This window comes from Hyperolius riggenbachi, chromosome 7, assembly GCF_040937935.1.
Source record: "Hyperolius riggenbachi isolate aHypRig1 chromosome 7, aHypRig1.pri, whole genome shotgun sequence".
Classification (NCBI taxonomy): Eukaryota; Metazoa; Chordata; class Amphibia; order Anura; family Hyperoliidae; genus Hyperolius; species Hyperolius riggenbachi.
In genome coordinates this window covers 249,800,750-249,820,439 of record NC_090652.1, presented here as the reverse complement: position 1 = coordinate 249,820,439, position 19,690 = coordinate 249,800,750, and the positions used below count along the sequence as shown (strand labels likewise).

General features: G+C 43.9%; 1 protein-coding gene across 1 annotated transcript in view; it reads right to left on the bottom strand.

The window, feature by feature from the left end:
• PDK1 (pyruvate dehydrogenase kinase 1) overlaps positions 1 to 19,690 on the bottom strand; it is a 64,134-nt gene that overhangs the window by 9,278 nt on the left and 35,166 nt on the right. The window contains 5 exon segments of the mRNA XM_068245484.1: positions 426 to 536; positions 3,481 to 3,500; positions 3,503 to 3,578; positions 7,114 to 7,190; positions 14,400 to 14,477. Coding sequence (XP_068101585.1) covers positions 426 to 536; positions 3,481 to 3,500; positions 3,503 to 3,578; positions 7,114 to 7,190; positions 14,400 to 14,477 — 362 coding nt within the window.

Sequence of the window (19,690 nt, the reverse complement as noted above, 5' to 3'; positions counted from 1 at the left end):
CTGTGTGCTGGGATGACAGGATCACTGCCCGATTGGCAATGCACCGCTGTGTCCCCACTTACTGGCTGCCTCTACCTCCTCTTTAACTTCCACTAGGGCTTATATTCGGGGTAGGGCTTATATTTCAAGCATGCTCAAAATTCCAGCTAGGGCTTATTTTCAGGGTAGGTCTTATTTTCAGGGAAAGAGGGTATGTGTTTTCATGTATTTAAAATTTTACACATTTTTTTTGATAGTGGTCCTTTAACCACTTCATGCAAAATGGACATGAGAAATATCCTATTTGAGCACTAATTATGCAAATAGGACTTTTTAATAAACATTTATTCAGCCAAAAACGCACACGTGGCGCAATGCATGGTGTGAAGTGGGTAAACCAATGTTCTTATTTTAAAATGACACAAGTAGTGACGACATGGACATACCAGTGGCGTGGCACGAGAGGTCTCCATTCTGGGCAGCGGTGCCGTGGAATACATGTAGTTAAACAATCTATCAATCTTCCTCAATGGCACCCCACCACCTCGATCACTGAGCTGCAATGCAATAAAAAGAACAATTAACTACAACCATAAGGGCTCGTTCACATCTAGGGCATTTTCGGCCTGTTTTCAAACCCGCCGGAGCAGTCTTTTCCACCGGAACAGTAATTCTGACAGCGTCCACCTGCCTGAGTGTCCCGCGTGCATATATAACAAGCACAGTCCCCATACAGCATGTGCTATTCAGAGGTGTACAGTAGGAGCATTTACTCACTTTTTTATTGATTGATCCACCATACTTGCCATGATTCATCTACCGTACGTGTCTATTGCCGTCTGTATGAATCCCTCCAGCAGGCGCATAATGAGAAGCGACACTAGAGCGTGCCATAAACATGAGACGGCGACAGACAAGTACGATAGATGAATCATGGCGGCAGAAAAAGTGAGTAAATGCTCCTACGGTAAACCATTGAGCAGCACATGCTGTACGGGGACTATACTCGGGTCGGCTTATACTCGAGTATATACGGTACATTGGGGGTTAGAGATTTAGAATTAAGGACTTTATTTGCTGTCAGTCGAGATTTGTGGTGTATGCAATCTTCCGCCCCGGTGATTGTTTCTGTATCGGGATGACTACATGCCAATAATGCACAACGTTTCAAGAACATGTAAACTCTCTAAAGACTAAGAAGTGTGGCTCCAACTGCAGACTCAAAGCAGCGCGCCTCCCGCTGGTATTCCACTTCCTGGACTCTGCTGTCAGCATACTTCCTAGCTGCGCCCTACACAGTGTGTCGAAACACGTAGGATGAAGCTAGGAGGTACGGTGATACCAGAGACCGGAAAGTGGCATACCAGTGGGAGGCGTGCTGCTCTGAGTCAGCGGCCGGAGCAGCACATCTGTATGTAGCTGATGCCAAAAGGAATAAACAGCTTTGGATTACACTTACAGTGAAAGAAACCTTTATACACTGGTATACAAGCTCCTAGAGAGTGAGTGCAACCACAAATGGGGGGAGGGGAGAGGGGTGGAGTGAGGCTGTGTATCCCACCCGGCCGAGGCACATCCCTGTGGAGTGCAACACATGGTGCAAAGAGTGTGGTTTTTGAAACAGTACTGGGCACTATGCACATGCTTATGTGATTTCAGGGTGTCCTATAGTACACTTTTTGGGAGTTGTGTAGACAAGGAGGCGCAACTTATGGTGAAATATATTGGAGAATTGGAGTGGCGTGACGGTTTTGGTTGCGATCCCTGAGAGATAGCGATTTTGAGGACCTAAGGAGCGCAGTTTGTTTTGGTCAATTGTAAAAGAAGAATGTAACTGCTGGTTTAATTCATAATATGGCTGAACAGCATGGAGGTAGCAACTCCAGCCTGCGGTTCTCAGGGTTAAAAATAGTGAATCCCCCAAGAAGAGATTGTGAAAAGTCACTTAGACAGGAGGAGGAAAGATTCATCTCTCTAGCTAAAGCCTGGGGACGCATAGGTTTGAACGAACAAAATTAACTTACTGGTAACTGCTTTCTGGAAAGATATTGACTATTAATGCAAATAGTTATGTGTATGGTATCGTTAAGATAAGGAATCAATATGGATTTGGTCATTTTGTTCCAAGCTACTTTAGGTCAGTGCATTGGCTAATTTTTAAAAACAGGCTGTTTGTATATGTTTTACTTCTGTGTTACAGATAGAAACCCCTGTTTTGAACATACCCTGCGTGACTGGTTCCTATGGCAACCTGTGGTAAGCAGCTGCAGCCACGTAATGCAGGTCTATGGAGGAGCATATCCTGCGTCGTTGCTGAAACAACCATGCCATGCTCCATCTAAGCATACGTGACCAACCAGCTACTAATAGCTACAACAGCCCTGTGGCCTTCCATATCTGGAAGGGGTGCTCCTGGCCTCAATATATATAGCAGCTCTACAGGTATATACAGCAGTAGGTGCACGCAACAGGAGGAGCCCACACCTCCAAATATATAATATATATATTGGAGTAACGCTCTGTGGTTTGACCTCTAGCCTCTGAGGAAACAGGGAGACCCGTGAAACGGCTGTCAGACCACCCTGTCACTTCCTAATTGCTGTAACTGATCTGTCTTTTGGATGAAAGCACTGACACACTGCTGCCGAGCGTTTCTTTTCCTCTTCAAACAACATCAGCCGAAATGTAAAAACTGTGGCATTGCAGTGTCTGGAGGATTCTGCATCAGTATAAGGAAGTGAGTGTATATAAACACCTATAAATATGTGCTTGTCTAACAAGGTCGCAGATCATAAAGCACAGGATATGAGACTGGCGTCTCCTCTCCTCTTCACTAAACAAAGCATTCATTTATTGACAGACGTGACCTTTTGTGATTACAATGGAAGAAACAGGGCTGGATATTTTTTTATTAACACTGTAATTTAATGACAAATCAGGAAGATTGGCGAGACACACAAAATCTTTTGTATTTCTGCTACACTTATTAGGACCTGGAAGTTTAGTTTCCCGGACGGCTGGATGAGATATACACAGTAGGGATGGCCAATGAGATGCAAATAATTTGAAGTTGATGCAGCATTATGCAAATTCTGTATGCAAATGTATGCAGCTTGAAAATGGACCAATTATTACCTTAGCAGGATTTGACTGGTTCTTTTTCAAGCTGCATAAATTTGCATAATGCACCAACTCTAAATTATTTGCATCTCATTGATCATCGCTAATACACAGCACTTACCTCCTGGAATGGGATCCAGAGCATTAGGGTTACTGTACTTCTACTTAGCAGAAAGCTAAACTTGTGCTGCAAATACAACATGCCAGTGCTACACAAGCACATCTGCACTTTAAATTTACCTTCATACTCGCGTCTCTAACCAGCAATAACTCCCCAGATGTACAGTAATTTTAACACACTACAGGGGTGATTAAAAAGCATTAAATGCCATGCGGAAACAAAAGAAACTGCTTGAATGAATTAGTCCTAAGTGTAATTACCTTGACTGTTAAGTCTTCACTCCCAGAGACACTCGCACTTTTATTGAAGGGTAGACACCTTTGTCTGCATGGAATTCCATGGTTGCACGCATTGCATTCTGCAAGAGAATACACAGCACATAATCAGTGGTCCACTCTCTAAGCTATGAATGCTGAGGAGCTCTCTCAATTCTCCGTAGGGTTATTCAGCAAAATTAGAATGGAGAGAGAGAGAGAGAGAGAGAGAGAGAGAGAGAGAGAGAGAGAGAGAGAGAGAGAGAGAGAGAGAGGGAGAGAGAGAGAGAGAGAGAGAGAGAGAGAGAGAGAGAGAGAGAGAGAGGAGAGAGAGAGAGAGGGGGAGAGAGAGAGAGGGGGAGAGAGAGGGGGAGAGAGAGGGGGAGAGAGAGAGGGGGAGAGAGAGAGAGGGGGAGAGAGAGAGGGGGAGAGAGAGAGAGAGAGAGAGAGAGAGAGAGAGAGAGAGAGGAGAGAGAGAGAGAGGAGAGAGAGAGAGGGGCGGGAGAGAGGAGAGAGGGGGAGAGAGAGAGAGGGGGAGAGAGAGGGGGAGAGAGAGAGGGGGAGAGAGAGAGAGGGGGAGAGAGGAGAGAGAGGAGAGAGAGAGAGGGGGAGGGAGAGAGAGAGAGGGGGAGAGAGAGAGAGGGGGAGAGAGAGAGAGGGGGAGAGAGAGAGAGGGGGAGAGAGAGAGAGGGGGAGAGAGAGAGGGGGAGAGAGAGAGGGGGAAGAGAGAGGGGGAGAGAGAGAGGGGGAGAGAGAGAGAGAGAGAGAGAGAGAAGAGAGAGAGAGAGAGAGAGAGAGAGAGATGCAGTTTTGCCATACATTGTTCCGCATGCGATTTTTGTGTAACGAAAGCCATTGGTCGTGCATGTTAAATGCAAATTTTCATGTTTTTCATGTGACAAAAAAAAAAAAAAACACGTTTTATCAAGTTTTCCATCTAACATGTTGTTCTTCCTATTTCCTGTGTAGTCACAGTGATGTCATGTTGCTATGGAGATTTAAAGAGACACTGAAGCCAAAGATTTTTTTATGATATGATTTGTATGTGTAGTACAGCTAAGAAATAAAACATTAGGAGCAGAGACACAAGTCTAATATGGTTTCCAGTACAGGAAGGGTTAAGAAACTCCAGTTAGCTATGCAAAAGAGCCATTGAGCTCCACGACTTTCAAAGGTGCAGAGAGCTCTGTCTTCTGAAGCTTGTTATCTCAAGTGTCCACAGAAACCAATACTGTGGCACAGGACAGTTCAAAAGTCCACTAGCCTGCTCTGTAAAATCATTGAGAATGCTGAGTAGTGTGTAAACTGCAAATACTAGAGAATGATGCAATGTTATAAAACAAAAAAAACCCTATATAAAACTGAAAATAAAAATATGAGAATCTTTTCTTTGCTACTAATGTTCTAGTAATTATCCGTACTACGCAATCAATTCATTATATCATAATTTTTTTCCCCCGCTTCAGTGTCTCTTTAAAACCAATGTTTTTCTTTCTTTCACACTATTATGAGTAGCAGTAGGGTATTGTACCGTTATGAGTACTATTATGAGTGTCAGCGTTGATTTCAACTCTATGGGCTCGATTCACAAAGCGGTGCTAACCCAGTTAGCACGCCAGTTAGCACGCCTAAAAGACTTTAGGTGCGATAACCATTGCATCACGCTGGTGAAAAGCCAGTTTAGGCGTGATAAGTTTAGGCGTGATAAGTTTAGATCGCGCACAAAGTCCCGCACGCAAAGCAGCGCCATTAAACTCTATGCGAAGTGCACCAGACTTTGCTAGCGCAAAACTTTTGATCAGCTGTGCACTGCGGTGCTAACCCAGTTGGTGCTATAGTTATCATGCCTAAACTGAGTTTAGGCGTGATAAAGCGCTTTTCACCAGCGTGCTAACTGTTAGCACCGCTTTGTGAATCAGGCCCTATTTGTGGTGGTGGTCAAGCCCCAGCAATGCTTCTCTGGGATAGTGAGCAATTAGTGGGATCAGAAATTGGCACGTGGATAAAAAAAAAAAAAAAAAAGTATTGCATATTTCTTAGCTGTACTATACATACAATTCATAATCTCGTACATTTATTTTTGCTTCAGGTTTGCTTCAAAGTACACCTGAGAAAACTGAAAATAAAAAAAAGTCATACATACCTGGGGCTTCCTCCAGCCCCCTTCAGGCTAATCTGTCCCTTGCTGTCCTCCGCCTGGATCCTCTGGTAGATGCCCTGTTAACTCCGCTAGTCAGGGAGTACTGCCCATGCGTGGCCCAGCCGCACGCTACCCCCTCGGTAGAAGCAGCCTGCACAGAACTACTGCACAGGCGCAGAACTCTCCCAGCCATGAGAGCGTGATTGGGATGTGCACGTCAGACTGCACCTGCGCCGAATGGCAAAAATAACGGGTCATCTACCAGAGGACTTAGGTGGTGGAGGATGATGGCAAGGGACAGATTAGCCTAAAGGGGGCTGGAGGAAGCCCGAGGTATGTATAATATTTTTTATTTTCGTCATTTCAGGTAAGCCAAGTCTTTTACCACTCAGACAAGAATTTGATGTCCCAAATCATATGCCGTTTAGATAGTCACATTTAAAGCAGGAATTCGTGGCGCCATTCTGTTCTAGAGGTCAAACGCTCATGGTCCAGTCCCACAACACAGAAGAGGAAATAGCAAAAAAAAAAAAAAAAAAAAAAAAAAAAAAAGGGCTACCCCCATGTTACCTCTTTTTTTTTTTTTGTTTTTTGTTTTTTTCTTTTTTTACAAACCTTCCCTTCTCAAGGCCAAATCAATATGGACAAGCGGTTACAGAAGTGGCAGGTAGATATCCCTGAACTGACTGTGGACGGTTGCGAGAGAATTCTGGCTATTTGTGGTGAATGGAGCAATAGACTAATTCCCTTGAAATCAATCCATAGGAGTTACATCTCCCCTGCTAGGTTGCAGAAAACGTACTCCACGGCTGCGGGCCGTTGCAATACATGCCAATATGAAGGAGCTGATTTTTTTCATGTTGTTTAATAGAGCCTGGCAATTCAACAGTATTGGTCAAGGGCACACGCAGAACTGAGAGACTATTCGGGATTAGCCTCTCAATGTCGCCAGAGACAGTTTTATGGAGAGAACCTTGAAGAGGATGCTCTCTCCTCCCCCAGCATGATAGCTTTTAGATTTGTTGCATATGCCCATAAATGGTCATATTAAAATTGAACCAATCTTCCTCCTTTGATAAGTGAATCGGTATCTTATGTTCACAAAGAGTTGATATGGTTTGAAGCATGTTTACTGAAAAAAGGAAATGTAATTTAACATTTTTAACAAAATCACAAAAAAAATTAATGTCCGCAACTGTACTGAAACCGCATGCAAAACAGTGGAAACTGACCCTAAAGCAATCCTGTTCAAGACTGCATTGTAGCAAAGGGAGCAGATGGGGCAGTACAACCTCAAAAGCACAGGATGTTGTCAAAAATCGGGATCTACTGAACACTTGCATGATGTTGACTTTGTTGCGCATCCCAATGATCTCTGGTGGTGCTGGTGACATCCCCTTCCACCCACTGATCAAGCCATAGGCATCTTTACCACACATGATTTACCATACATCTAACAGCTAAATCAGCATGTCGTTTGTTTAGAATATAAAACATACCTTGAAGAGTTCAAACACCATGTGGTACAGGTGGGAAGGCACATACACCACTTGAATTGGCTGTCCTGGAGTCTTAGCTAAAAACAGAAAAAAATAAGCCTGAATAATATGACATGCCATAAGCCTATTTGGAGACCCCCCCCAAAAAATAAACCTCCAATCCAAAAAAACCAGGAGATTCAAAGCTTGTTAATAGAGCTTAACGACTCTGGAGAAGGCTTATTTATATTTAGTAGACTAACCAGGATTGGTTTATACACTGGCTTACCCCGGCACCCAAGTAATGCAGTGTCGCGATTATACATCTGCTAAAAATCTGCCCCTCAGGCTGCCAGCTGTGTGCAGCATCCAGATTTGCAGATTAAACAGCATCCTCTCCCTTCCTCCTTCCATTCCCCACTACAGTCATTAAACTGAGTTAGGCATTCATTTTTTTTAAACTAAAACCAAAATATTTCTTGTGTAAATGTGTTCAGTGAAAGGGGAGATTAGTAAAGTTAGGCAAAAAAAAAGGCCGCTTCTATGTGGAAGGAAAGGGAGGAGGCACCCCTCTGATGCGTCAGGATGATGGCCGATTTAATTAACATTCTTACCTCCTCAAAAAGGTTTTTAAGCGTTTTATTGGACAACATAAACAAACGATGGGTTTCTCAGGATTCACCTGCTAGCTAGCAGAATTACATTACAGTGCAGAACCCGTAGTAACCTGCGCGAGCCCTGAAGTCATGTTAGTCTATGGCGACACGAGGCTTTTAAAAAAGCTGGCGTTGCGGTGCGCAAGCGTATTTTTATTATACGCTTCCGCATACCTGAAGCAGGAAAGGACCGCAAGTGCACGTCACTTCCTGCTTGGCTGGTGGCCAGACAGGGAGCACTGTGTACCAACGTGGAAGGTCTGTTTTTGGCAGTGCAGCCCCTTTGTACCTCTTGTGGCCCCTGTAGCCCCCCTGTACCCCCCATTGTAACTCATGTGGCCCCCTTGTACATTGTGGCCTCCTGTTCCCTGAGTGTTGATTAATAATGGTAGGGTGTTTGTATTGGGTGCTTGTATGTGTAGGCAAGCCCACTGAGGTCTGCGTGACTGAATAGTCAGCATGGTGTTCTCCCCGATGTGCCGTGCAAATCTATTCACCATGTTCCCCGCGTGTTGCCCAGCAGTCGGTGGAGGATAGTGCAGGCAGTCTGCCTGGCATGGTGGCTAAATCTATTGTGCAGAAAATTGGTGTCTGTGACACTGCATTCTTGTACGAGCTGGAGCAGACTGGTGCTGGCCAGCTGCTGATTGGGCTGCTGTAAAGACTTGATTTCACTGCAGCAGAGATCAGCGGTTATCGTGCCTGACAGGTATTGCACACTGGGGTGGAGGTGGAGCAGGAGAGACACGTTGCTTCCACTGCACACTACACTTCTGCATGCCGAAGGGGGCTGGGGGAGAAGAGAGCATGGAGTCCCCGGCTGCTGTGTTAATATCGCAGGTTTTTGTAAGTCGGGGACTCCCTGTATTCAGACCATAGGAAGCACTCACTTTTCCTCCCCACTTTTGGAACTGAAAAGGTGCGTCTTATGGTCCAAAAATACAGTAACTCTTTATTCACCAGCACACCTGCAAAGCTGGGATAAGAACATGCTTCTTATACTTTTTAAATTACATTTTCTTTTTAGCCTTTTCCCCTAATGATATGCTTTTTATGTATTTCTTATAAATATTTGCTCCCCATTAATTGTTTGTATTATGTACAGCGCTACGGAAGATGTTGGCGCTATATAAATAAAAAATAATAATAATAGGAGGCAGAACCACTACGCATAGCTCTGCCTCCCCCGGGCAGCAAAATCTGCAACCTGGAAAGTCGTGGAATTTTGCCCCGGTATTTCAGGGGGATGCGGTGAATCTGCTTGCATCTTAATACTGAAGAAGGCTGCAAAGTAATAAAAAACCCGCTTCAGACTCTCTTTAAATTATCACAAATATCCATGCCAGGGGGCTGTACACACACACACACACACGTTTTGCCGATTGTAATGGCACCGTGATTAACATAGTAATCACGTTGCCCTATACAGAGTGGTGCAATCTGTTTTTAACCCAATCGCAAATGTACTGCATGCTGCAGTTTGCCTGCATTTTGATTAGGTTAAATGAATTGGAACGCATGCAAAAATCTCATACAAAATGCACTGCTATGTGATTTACTTTGCGATTTCCCCTTTGACAAATATTCCAGTAGGGTTTTTTTTACGAGAAATACAACCAAAGGGTAAGGAGCAGAACAATAGCATTGGCCTCCACTCGGACAAGCTGATCCAGCAGGCTGGATCTCTCGCTGATGCATCGGAGCGGCAATACACAAGCTAGATTCTTGGCAGAGGCAGCCTCAGCCAGGAACCATCTGGTCTAAAGCCCCATCTACACCATACAATTTTTTGTCCAATTCGATTCAATCCGACATGTCCGATTGGGATTCGATTCAATTTGCCATTGCAAAACAATGTCGGATTTAATCGAATCAATGAATCAAATAAAAAAAAAAAAAAAAAATTGTATGGGGTAGACAGGGCTGTGGAGTCAGAGCAATTTTGGGTGCCAGGAGTCGGGAAAAAATGCACGAATTTAAACTAATTAAAATAGAAAATATGATAAAATGTTCTATTTTTCAGATAATAGTCATCATAATTTATTTATACAGTAATAGCCGTGCTTAGTCCACAAAAATGAAATAAACCAATCAAAATTAGTTACTTGTGCTGCTTCAATAAAGCAGTCCACATATTTTTATATACATATCTGATTGTGACTGTACAGTATACAGTGGGTTGCAAAAGTATTCGGCCCCCTTGACGTTTTCCACATTTTGTCACATTACTGCCACAAACATGCATCAATTTTATTGGAATTCCACGTGAAAGACCAATACAAAGTGGTGTACATGTGAGAAGTGGATCGAAAAACATACACCAATACAAACATTTTGCACAAATAAATAACTGCAAAGTGGGGTGTGCGTAATTATTCAGCCCCCTGAGTCAGTACTTTGTAGAACCACCTTTTGCTGCAATTACAGCTGCCAGTCTCTTAGGGCTCGTTTCCACCATAGCGAATCCGCATGCGGCGCCGACATGCGGATTCGCTTGGTACATTGAAGTGGCCGGGGCTGTTTCCATATGTGCGGCGTGCGGGAGTGATTTGGCGGTGGGCCAAATCTGCACGACGGGACCCACAGAATTCGCCTGCGTCGGGAATCCATGCGAATTGCCGCTAATGTATTTAATAGGAAAAACGCATGCGTTTTTTACATGCGGTTTTACCCGCGATTCGCGTGCGATTTCGCACCTTTTTCAATGTTATTTTGACCTGGCAGAGTCATGGTTAAAAAAATCGCACGCGAAATCGCGGGTAAAACCGCATGCGGAAACGCATCCACATGCGTTTTTACAAGCGTCGGGATGCCGGCGAAATCGCGTCGCAACAGTGGAAACGGGCCCTTAGGGTATGTCTCTACCAGCTTTGCACATCTAGAGACTGAAATCCTTGCCCATTCTTCTTTGCAAAACAGCTCCAGCTCAGTCAGATTAGACGGACAGCGTTTGTGAACAGCAGTTTTCAGATCTTGCCACAGCTTCTCGAGTGGATTTAGATCTGGACTTTGACTGGACCATTCTAACACACAGATATGTTTTGTTTTAAACCATTCCATTGTTGCCCTGGCTTTATGTTTAGGGTCATTGTCCTGCTGGAAGGTGAACCTCCGCCCCAGTCTCAAGTCTTTTGAAGTCTCCAAAAGGTTTTCTTCCAAGTTTGCCCTGTATTTGGCTCCATCCATCTTCCCATCAACTCTGACCAGCTTCCCTGTCCCTGCTGAAGAGATGTACCCCCGAGCATGATGCTGCCACCATCATATTTGACAGTGGGGATGGTGTGTTCAGAGTGATGTGCAGTGTTCGTTTTCCGCCACACATAGCATTTTGCATTTTGGCCAAAAAGTTCAATTTTGGTCTCATCTGACCAGAGCATCTTCTTCCACATGGTTGCTGTGTCCCCCACATGGCTTGTGGCAAACTGCAAATGGGACTTCTTATGATTTCTGTTAACAATGCCTTTCTTCTTGCCACTCTTCCATAAAGGCCAACTTTGTACAGTGCATGACTAATAGTTGTCCTATGGACAGAGTCTCCCACCTGAGCTGTAGATTTCTGCAGCTCGTCCAGAGTCACCATGGGCCTCTTGACTGCATTTCTGATCAGCACGCTCCTTGTTCGCCCTGTGAGTTTAGGTGGATGGCCTTGTCTTGGTAGGTTTACAGTTGTGCCATACTCCCATTTCTGAATGATCGCTTGAACAGTGCTCCGTGGGATGTTCAAGGCTTTGGAAATCTTTTTGTAGCCTAAGCCTGCTTTAAATTTCTCAATAACTTGATCCCTGACCTGTCTGGTGTGTTCTTTGGACTTCATGGTGTTGTTGCTCCCAATATTCTCTCTTAGACAACCTCTGAGACCCTCACAGAGCAGCTGTATTTGTACTGACATTAGATTACACACAGGTGCACTCTAGTAATTAGCACTCATCAGGCAATTTCTATACAACTGATTGCACTCAGATCAAAGGGGGCCGAATAATTATGCACACACCACTTTGCAGTTATTTGTAAAAATGTTTGGAATCATGTATGATTTTCGTTCCACTTCTCATGTGTACACCACTTTTTGTTGGTCTTTCATGTGGAATTCCAATAAAATTGATTCATGTTTGTGGCAGTAATATGACAAAATGTGGAAAACTTCAAGGGGGCCGAATACTTTTGCAACCCACTGTATATGATGTGTACACAGGAATCTCTTTTATATACACTAAACAACATCTATGCTGTAAGAATAAAGCCTGATGTGTAGCCGTGTCACTAATAGAGATGGTCAATGAGATGGAAATAATTCTGTGTTGATGCTGATTTATGCAAATGTATGCACTCTCTTTGCTCATGAAATCAAATAATTTGGTATGTTAAAATTTGGTTTGGCGACTACGAATTAAAGAGTACCTGAGACGGATGAAAAGAAAAGTTTTATACATACCTGGGGCTTCCTCCAGCCCCCTTTAGAACAATCAGTCCCTCGCTGTCCTCCACCACCTGGATCTTCTGCTATGAGTCCCGGTAATTCAGCCAGTCAGCACAGTCCGGCCACGTGCCGCTCCTACAGCCAGGAGCATTCTGCACCTGCACAATAGAGCTGCGCAGGTGTAGTATGCTCCCAGTGGCAGAGTGTGTGCATTCGCACTAGGTCAGACTGGCTCAAGTACCCCGACTCATAGCAGAAGATCTAGGTGGCGAAGGAGGACAGCGAGGGACTGATTAGCCTGAAGGGGGCTGGAGGAAGCCCCAGGTATGTATAAAACTTTAAATTTCATCTGTCTCGAGTTTACTTTGTTATTACACAGTAGTACTATACTCTACATATGCACACCCCACAGAGCTGCAGGGAATCCACTGAGAATGTTGTGCACATTGAACACAGAGGTGTTGTCTACCACCTAAAAACCTGGTTCAGATTGTACATGAAGAATGTGTAATAGAGGAAGAATTGCCTCATTCCCCTGCAGAGTACCTGCACATCCCTCTAAAGGTGGCCACACACACCATACAATTTTTTAAATATCTGATCAATTTAAGAATTGCAATCAATTTTTTCTGACTGATTGTAACATTTCAAAAATATGACCAATGTACCACACACCTTTGTTCAATTTTTTTCCCCAATTATGATAAAAATGATTGGAAACAGAAAATTGCTAGGATGTGTATATTAATAATTTGGCAATGTACCACACACCATACAATCTTTAGATAGATTGAAGAAAAATATCTGGCATTCCGAATCGATTAAAGCAAAAAAAAAAAAAAAAAAAAAAAAATCGAAGAAAACGGGAAATCCGATCGTATTTTTCAGTCGAATGAAAAAAAAAAAAAAAAAAAAAAAAAGTTTTTGATTTTTTCGGGAGATCCGATAGTTTTTATCGAATTGCCGTAAAATCGGATCATTTTATTGTATCGTGTGTGTGGCTACCTTTACATGTACCCACAGTCACATTGCCTAGGGCCTGATAGATGTTCTTTGTTCCGGCCTGTACCTTTTTCAAGTACTCTTACCAAGGATTCCTTTTAGTCTATGACTAAAGGGAATAAATATGGCAGTCTACAAATCCTTCTCACTTCAGTTCTCTTAAAATTCCTAAGCGTTGGCTGTTAAGAGACGAATTTCATGTTACATACTTTTGCATATTACAATCTTGTTGATTTAAATTAGAGGAGTCGGAGTCGAGGAGTCGGTGGAATCCTAAACTGAGGAGTCTGAGGATTTTTGTACCGACTCAACAGCCCTGGGGGTAGATGGGGCTTAAAGGATACCCAAACTGACCTGTGACATGATGAGATAGACATGTGTGTGTACAGTGCCTAGCACACAAATAACTATGCGGTGTTCATTTTTTTCTTTCTCTGCCTGAAAGAGTTAAATATCAGGTATGTAAGTGGCTGACTCAGTCCTGACTCAGACAGGAAGTGACTACAGTGTGACCCCCACTGATAAGAAAATTCCCCTTTTTACCTCTTGCTTGCTCTCAGAAGCCATTTTCTGCTAGGAAAGTGTTTTATAGTTGAAGGGTCACACTGTAGTCACTTCCTGTCTGAGTCAAGACTGAGTCAGTCACTTACACACCTGATATTTAACTCTTTCAGGCAGAGAAAGAAAAAAAGAAACAGCATAGTTATTTGTGTGCTAGGCACTGTACATACACATGTCTATCTCATCATGTCACATGTCACTTCGGGTATCCTTTAAAAGGCTCAAGTCCGCTGTTATTAAAATGTCACTGTGGAGATTAAGGCCCCTTTTACACCTCTACTCTTTTGTGTTCCGTTGCCATTGCTGCATGCAGGGACGACGACGCAAAGACAACGGGGAAGCCGGGAATACCAGTGTCGTTCTTCCTGTCCAGCTAGGAGTGCCTCACTGGGCGAGGGGCGCTATGCATATGACCCTATCGGCGCACTCTGCCGCAGGGTCATATGACATTTTTGGAGGCGTTGTGGGGAGACGTGAGGGGGCGGATCATCGCACCGATGCACCTGGGCCAGGTAGCCAGGTATAAAACCGTCCTCAGATTACAAAAGCCTATCTGGGAATTATTCTCCAACTTCCAGGCCATGCTTTAAAGTTATATTTTACAACGTAAAAATCCAAAAGTTTCAATCAAGCCATACTGGGCAGATAATACAGACAATGAAGACACTTACCATTAAATTCTGCCAGCTCTAATTCTGGAGAGTTTATGTAATACAGGTCACACAGCTGCTTCGCATTCTCATACCCATCTATAAATTAAAGCAGAACACAGTCAGAAGGCTCAGGAGAATCTATCCCCTGGTTTCCTCCCACATCTCAAACCCATACTGGCAGGTTAACTGGCTTCTCAAAAATGATCCCCGCATCATTGTATTTCATAGGAGTACATACACAGCAGACAGCCTGCAAGATCATTTGAAGGATATATAGAGGCTGCCACTGTCAACTTCACCATTGTAATCTCCATCATTATTTCACTAAGAGAATCCGTGACCTAAAGAACAAGCTGGGGTATCTCATGCAGGGAGCCCGACGTCCCTGTACCTCACTGGAGAAAGTAACAGATCTCCCATGATGCAATGCATCTGAATGAAAGTGTCTGTCTAGGGGAGGAGAGAAACTGTGACATCACACTCTGCTCAGCTCCATAAGCATACGGTGTAGGAATGCTCTCATACTACATGGAGGTGGTAAAATTGACCTTATGGTGCCCCCATACCCGGTACAATAAAAACGTTTTATTTTCCCGTTTATTCAACCAAAATGTTCAAATCAACTGAAAGTTTAAAAGAAGCTTTTTTTCGATCAAGAAAAAATTATCGATTATCCAGTCTTTTCAATAAAAAATCTGATTGAACATGTAGGAACAAACCTTTATATTCGATCTAACAGAATAATTGAACAACATTAACTAATCGGAAAAAAAAATTGTACCGTGTGAGCACATAAGATCTTTCATTTTCCAAAGACTTATCTCATGGTGTAACTAGCATTAGCAAAGTACCACCCAAAGAAATTCTAGTTTGTCCTGCAAAAAAACAATATATAGATCATTTAGCTGTGATAAGTAGTGATGACGTTATTGGTGAATAAATAGAAGGAGCATGAAATGTGAAAATTGTTCTGGTTTTTAAAGGACAACTGAAGCGAGAGGTATATGGAGGCTGTCATATTGATTTCCTTTTAAGCAATACTAGTTGCCTGGCATCCTGCTGATCCTTTGCCTCTAATACTTTGAGCCATAACCCCTGAACAAGCATGCAGCAGATCAGGTGTTTCTGACATATCTAACAAGATTAGCTGCATGCTTGTTTCTGGTGTGAGTCAGACACTACTGCATCCAAATAGATCAGTAGGGCTGCCAGGCAACTGGTATTATTTAAAAAGGAAACCAATATGGCAGCCTCCATATTCTTCTCACTCCGGTTGTCCTTTAACGGTAAATTACTTGTGGTAGGGAAGTGGATAAACTTGACAGTTCGTTACAGGTAAAACAAACAAAAAATAAAGACATTGGGCTCAATTCTGGTAGCTATGTGAGGTAATTATTTACTAAACGCTACCAGAATCGAGCCCATTATGGCAGGGGTGAGAGGGTTGGGAAACGCCTGCTGCATGGAGGTACTGTGTGCACTTGGCACTGGCTCTAACCTATGAAACATTAGCGACATCAAAGCTCTTACAGAACCCATTCCAGCATTATCACCTAAAACGACCTCTGCAGTAATACATGAAAGCAGAACACTCTCCAGAGGCAAAGCTGCTGGAACCAGGGGGGGGGGGGAAGATTTGTTTAGACATGTGAAGCTAATATAATGTTGCTTAGAGAGAGTCTAATGGTCCACAGATACAGAACATTAAACACAGGTAAAAAAGGAAACCAGAACATACTAAGAATAACAAGCCTGTTAAAATTCATTGTCAGAAAAACAGAGTACATTCTGAACAAATACTGCAGCCAAGACTGTAATACTAATACTGTATGCTAAGGCCTCTTACCCACACAACTTTTTATCTGGGATTTGGGGTAATGCCAGAAGTGTAACTAGAGGAGAGCAGGGGTGCGATCACAGGGGGGCGCAGAGCTCTGCCCTTTCTCCGATGCAGGGGACAATACTTCAGATCAGGTGTTTTGCTGGGTAGATTGGTTATGGGTGTGAAGATCACTATGGCCATATTTGTAGGACTCACCAGATTGGGGACACTTTGGCGCAGTTTGTGAGCTTAAGCGCGTTAAAGCGTAACCAAGAGCCCCTGTCACTGTTTCCTGTTGTGTGCTGCAGCCCCTCTGCATTTATTATGGCCATATGTGTGTTATGACACTTGAGAGATGGGCACCAAAGAAAAGCAAGGCAGCATTGGGGGGCCGCATCAAAGTTTCGCTGGGGGGCCCCGTGAACTGTAGTTCCGCCACTGGGTAATACAATGCAGTCTGCTGGGACATCAAAGTGTATAGGATGCACAAATGTCCCCATACATGCGTTGCGATTCACCATGGAATTGAAAAGCAAGGTTGCTAACAAGTTGCTATGAATGCATTGCGATTTCCATCCACTGTAATGAAATCCCAGTGAAAAAGAAGTGCAGTGCATTGTTCCGGCACTTCCGTTTCCCGATGTGCTCATGTGGGGAAGGGGCCTTACCAATTTTACTTCATATACACTTATTAACCAAAACATTAAAACCACCTGTTTCATACCATGCAAGTTCCTATTGAGCTGTCAAAACAGCTCCGACCCATCAGGGCATAGACTTTATAAGACCTCAGAACCTGTCCTGTGGTATCTGACAGTCACCCATTCACAACAGATGCTCTAAATGGTACATACACATGCACAGAAGTGTCACCCGTAGGGATTGAAGTGCCGCAGATTAACCATATATTCTCGAATATAAGTCGACCCCAATATTTGAGCCGGAATTTTTTTTTATTGACTCAAGTATAGGTCTACCCAGCAAAGTTAATGGCTGTTTTTGGGGACCAGGGAGAATTAACGGCTGTACTTGGAGAACAGGAGATAAGGACTGCACTGCATACAGTATTACAGCCATTAACCCCTCCTGTCCCTCAAGTGCAGCCAATACCTCCTCCAGACCCCCAAGTGCTGCATTTATTCACTCCACCTGCTGCAGCCCATCACAGTATTTCCCCGCTACCTCTTTCCTTGTTAATTGCTGTGGCCCAGACTTTCAGACATGTGTTTTCTTGGCATTTTCTTTATCAAGAAAGCATCACCACTGGCTAAATTGCTACAAAAGGGAATGTCACTAATAGTACACACATTGCTCAGTGTTGCTCGTGACACATGTATAAGTCGCCCCCTATACTTTTATATAGGGAGTCAGACCTACATTTCTAGACTTATAGTGGAGTATATACAGTATATGTACTGTTTCAATGGAGAGGGAAGGAAGTATACCAATGTAGCTCATGATAGAGCAGCTTTCACGAGATGGAGTAAGGAGGGGGAACAGTGGAAAGGTGGCAGCTGTACACACACACACACGTTTCTCAAATGACATGTCCCTCAACTGGCAAGTTAAAGGGCAGGACCTCCATGGAGAGGACTTTTTCCACCAACTCCCACACAATAGGACTGAGATCAGGGAAATCCAGAGGCCAAAGAAAATGGGATTCATCAGACAAGGTCATCCTATTCCAATGCTCCATAGTCCAGTTCTGAGGCTTACATGCAGTTTGTGGCTTTTGGTGGTGTAGAGGAGTCATCATGGGCACTCTGATGGTTCTGTAGCTATACAGCCCCATATGTAGAAAGGTGCAATGCGCTGCGTGTTCTCACACCTTTCTCTCTTGGTTAAGTTTTACAGCAACCTGTGCTATAGTAGTACTGTGGGAATCGATCAGATCCACAAATCTCTACATACATCAATGAGTCTAAATAGCTCACAACCCTCCCCTTGCAGTTCACCGTCCTTCCCTTCACTGCTCTTGTAATTACTAGGAACAGCCTGTTGAGTGGATCGGGGGGTTGGCCCTAGAGCTGCGCAGCCGCACTCACGGTTATGAGGACTGCGCAGCCGCAGCCAGCTCATGCGGCCATGTTAGTGCAGTTAGTGCAGGCAGGAGAGCCTGACCCGGGCCGTGAGGTCGGGAGCCGGCCCGGGGGGGGGGGGGGGGGGGGGGGGGCCTTGGGCGCTATTGAGCGGCGGGGACCTGGCAGAACGGCACGGAGGGTGCGGAAAGCGTACAAAAAGTGGTGGAGGTATTTAACTTTTTTTGACATTTGGCCTCGGAAGTCCTTTAACAAATATTTTTAATTTCCACAACTTAGATGAATTTCCTGGAGACATTACAAATGCCCTGCTTGGTGATTTCACCACTAGCATCTTTGCATTTTCAAACAGGGACACAAAGGGTTACACCACCAAAGGGTGCTAGGAATACATCTTTTGTTCCGTTCTCTCTGCTCACTGCGCTGGGGGGGGGGGGGGGGGGGTGTCTAAAAGCTTGTTCCACTGGAGAAGCCTGTGCAACCTATCAGCGGCACTTGCAGGAGACAGCGGCTGTTTCTATTGGCTGCCGGCTCCTGTCAATCATGGGGACATCCACACGGAAGGCATTCGAAGCTGGTTACCGACAGAGGAGAGCTGGAGGCAATCACCGAATGGGTTACTGAATGCTGTGACCTTGATGAATTGACATTTACTGACATTTGCTGACATGTGTTGAGTACAAGTCAGAAATTTATCTCACTGCTCGTTAATTTCAGCTTTGATGAATCGACATTTTCCTAAGTGCTCGACAAAGTCAGCTGTTTTCAACATTACCGAATGCGGTAATGCTTGATAAATTGAAGCCAAGGTCTTTTTACAGTTTTTTCAAACATTTTATACCAGGTTTTGGAGATCTCAAGTAGTTTCTTGTAAGCCTTCACCTCTGCTGGGAGGTTGATAATTTATGTTACCATAATTTTATCTTTTTAACAGTGCTCCCCATCTAGGAGGATACTCCACAAACCGAGTGGGGTCTGGTCTGTAACCCTGTTTTGCGAGAACCCTTCTAACCATACCAAGATGAACTACAGTATGGGCCCGATTCATGCAAGTTCAGTAAAGCTGCTTTGCACAGTGAGTGCATGGCAATGATACGGGTACCAATGCCAGTGGAGTAAGCCGGTATTACACTATTACTACAACCCGCATTCCTAGGGTACCATGCATTACCCAGGTAACACATGTTGGAGTAATAGCGTAATCCTGCTACATCCCTGGTGTTGGCATCAATAACATTGCTGGGCATTTCTGTGCACCGCAACATTACCTGTATTTGGCTCCCAGTGTCCCTTACATGTTTCTAGGAGGTTCTCAGATCATCCAGGATCCATTTTCACACAATCCGAATGCAGGGTACAATTTTTTTTCTGTATTGGAGCTCAATAACAAAAAATGTTTTCAAGTCATTCACCTAAAACAGTCAAATCTTTAATAATGGATTTTATCC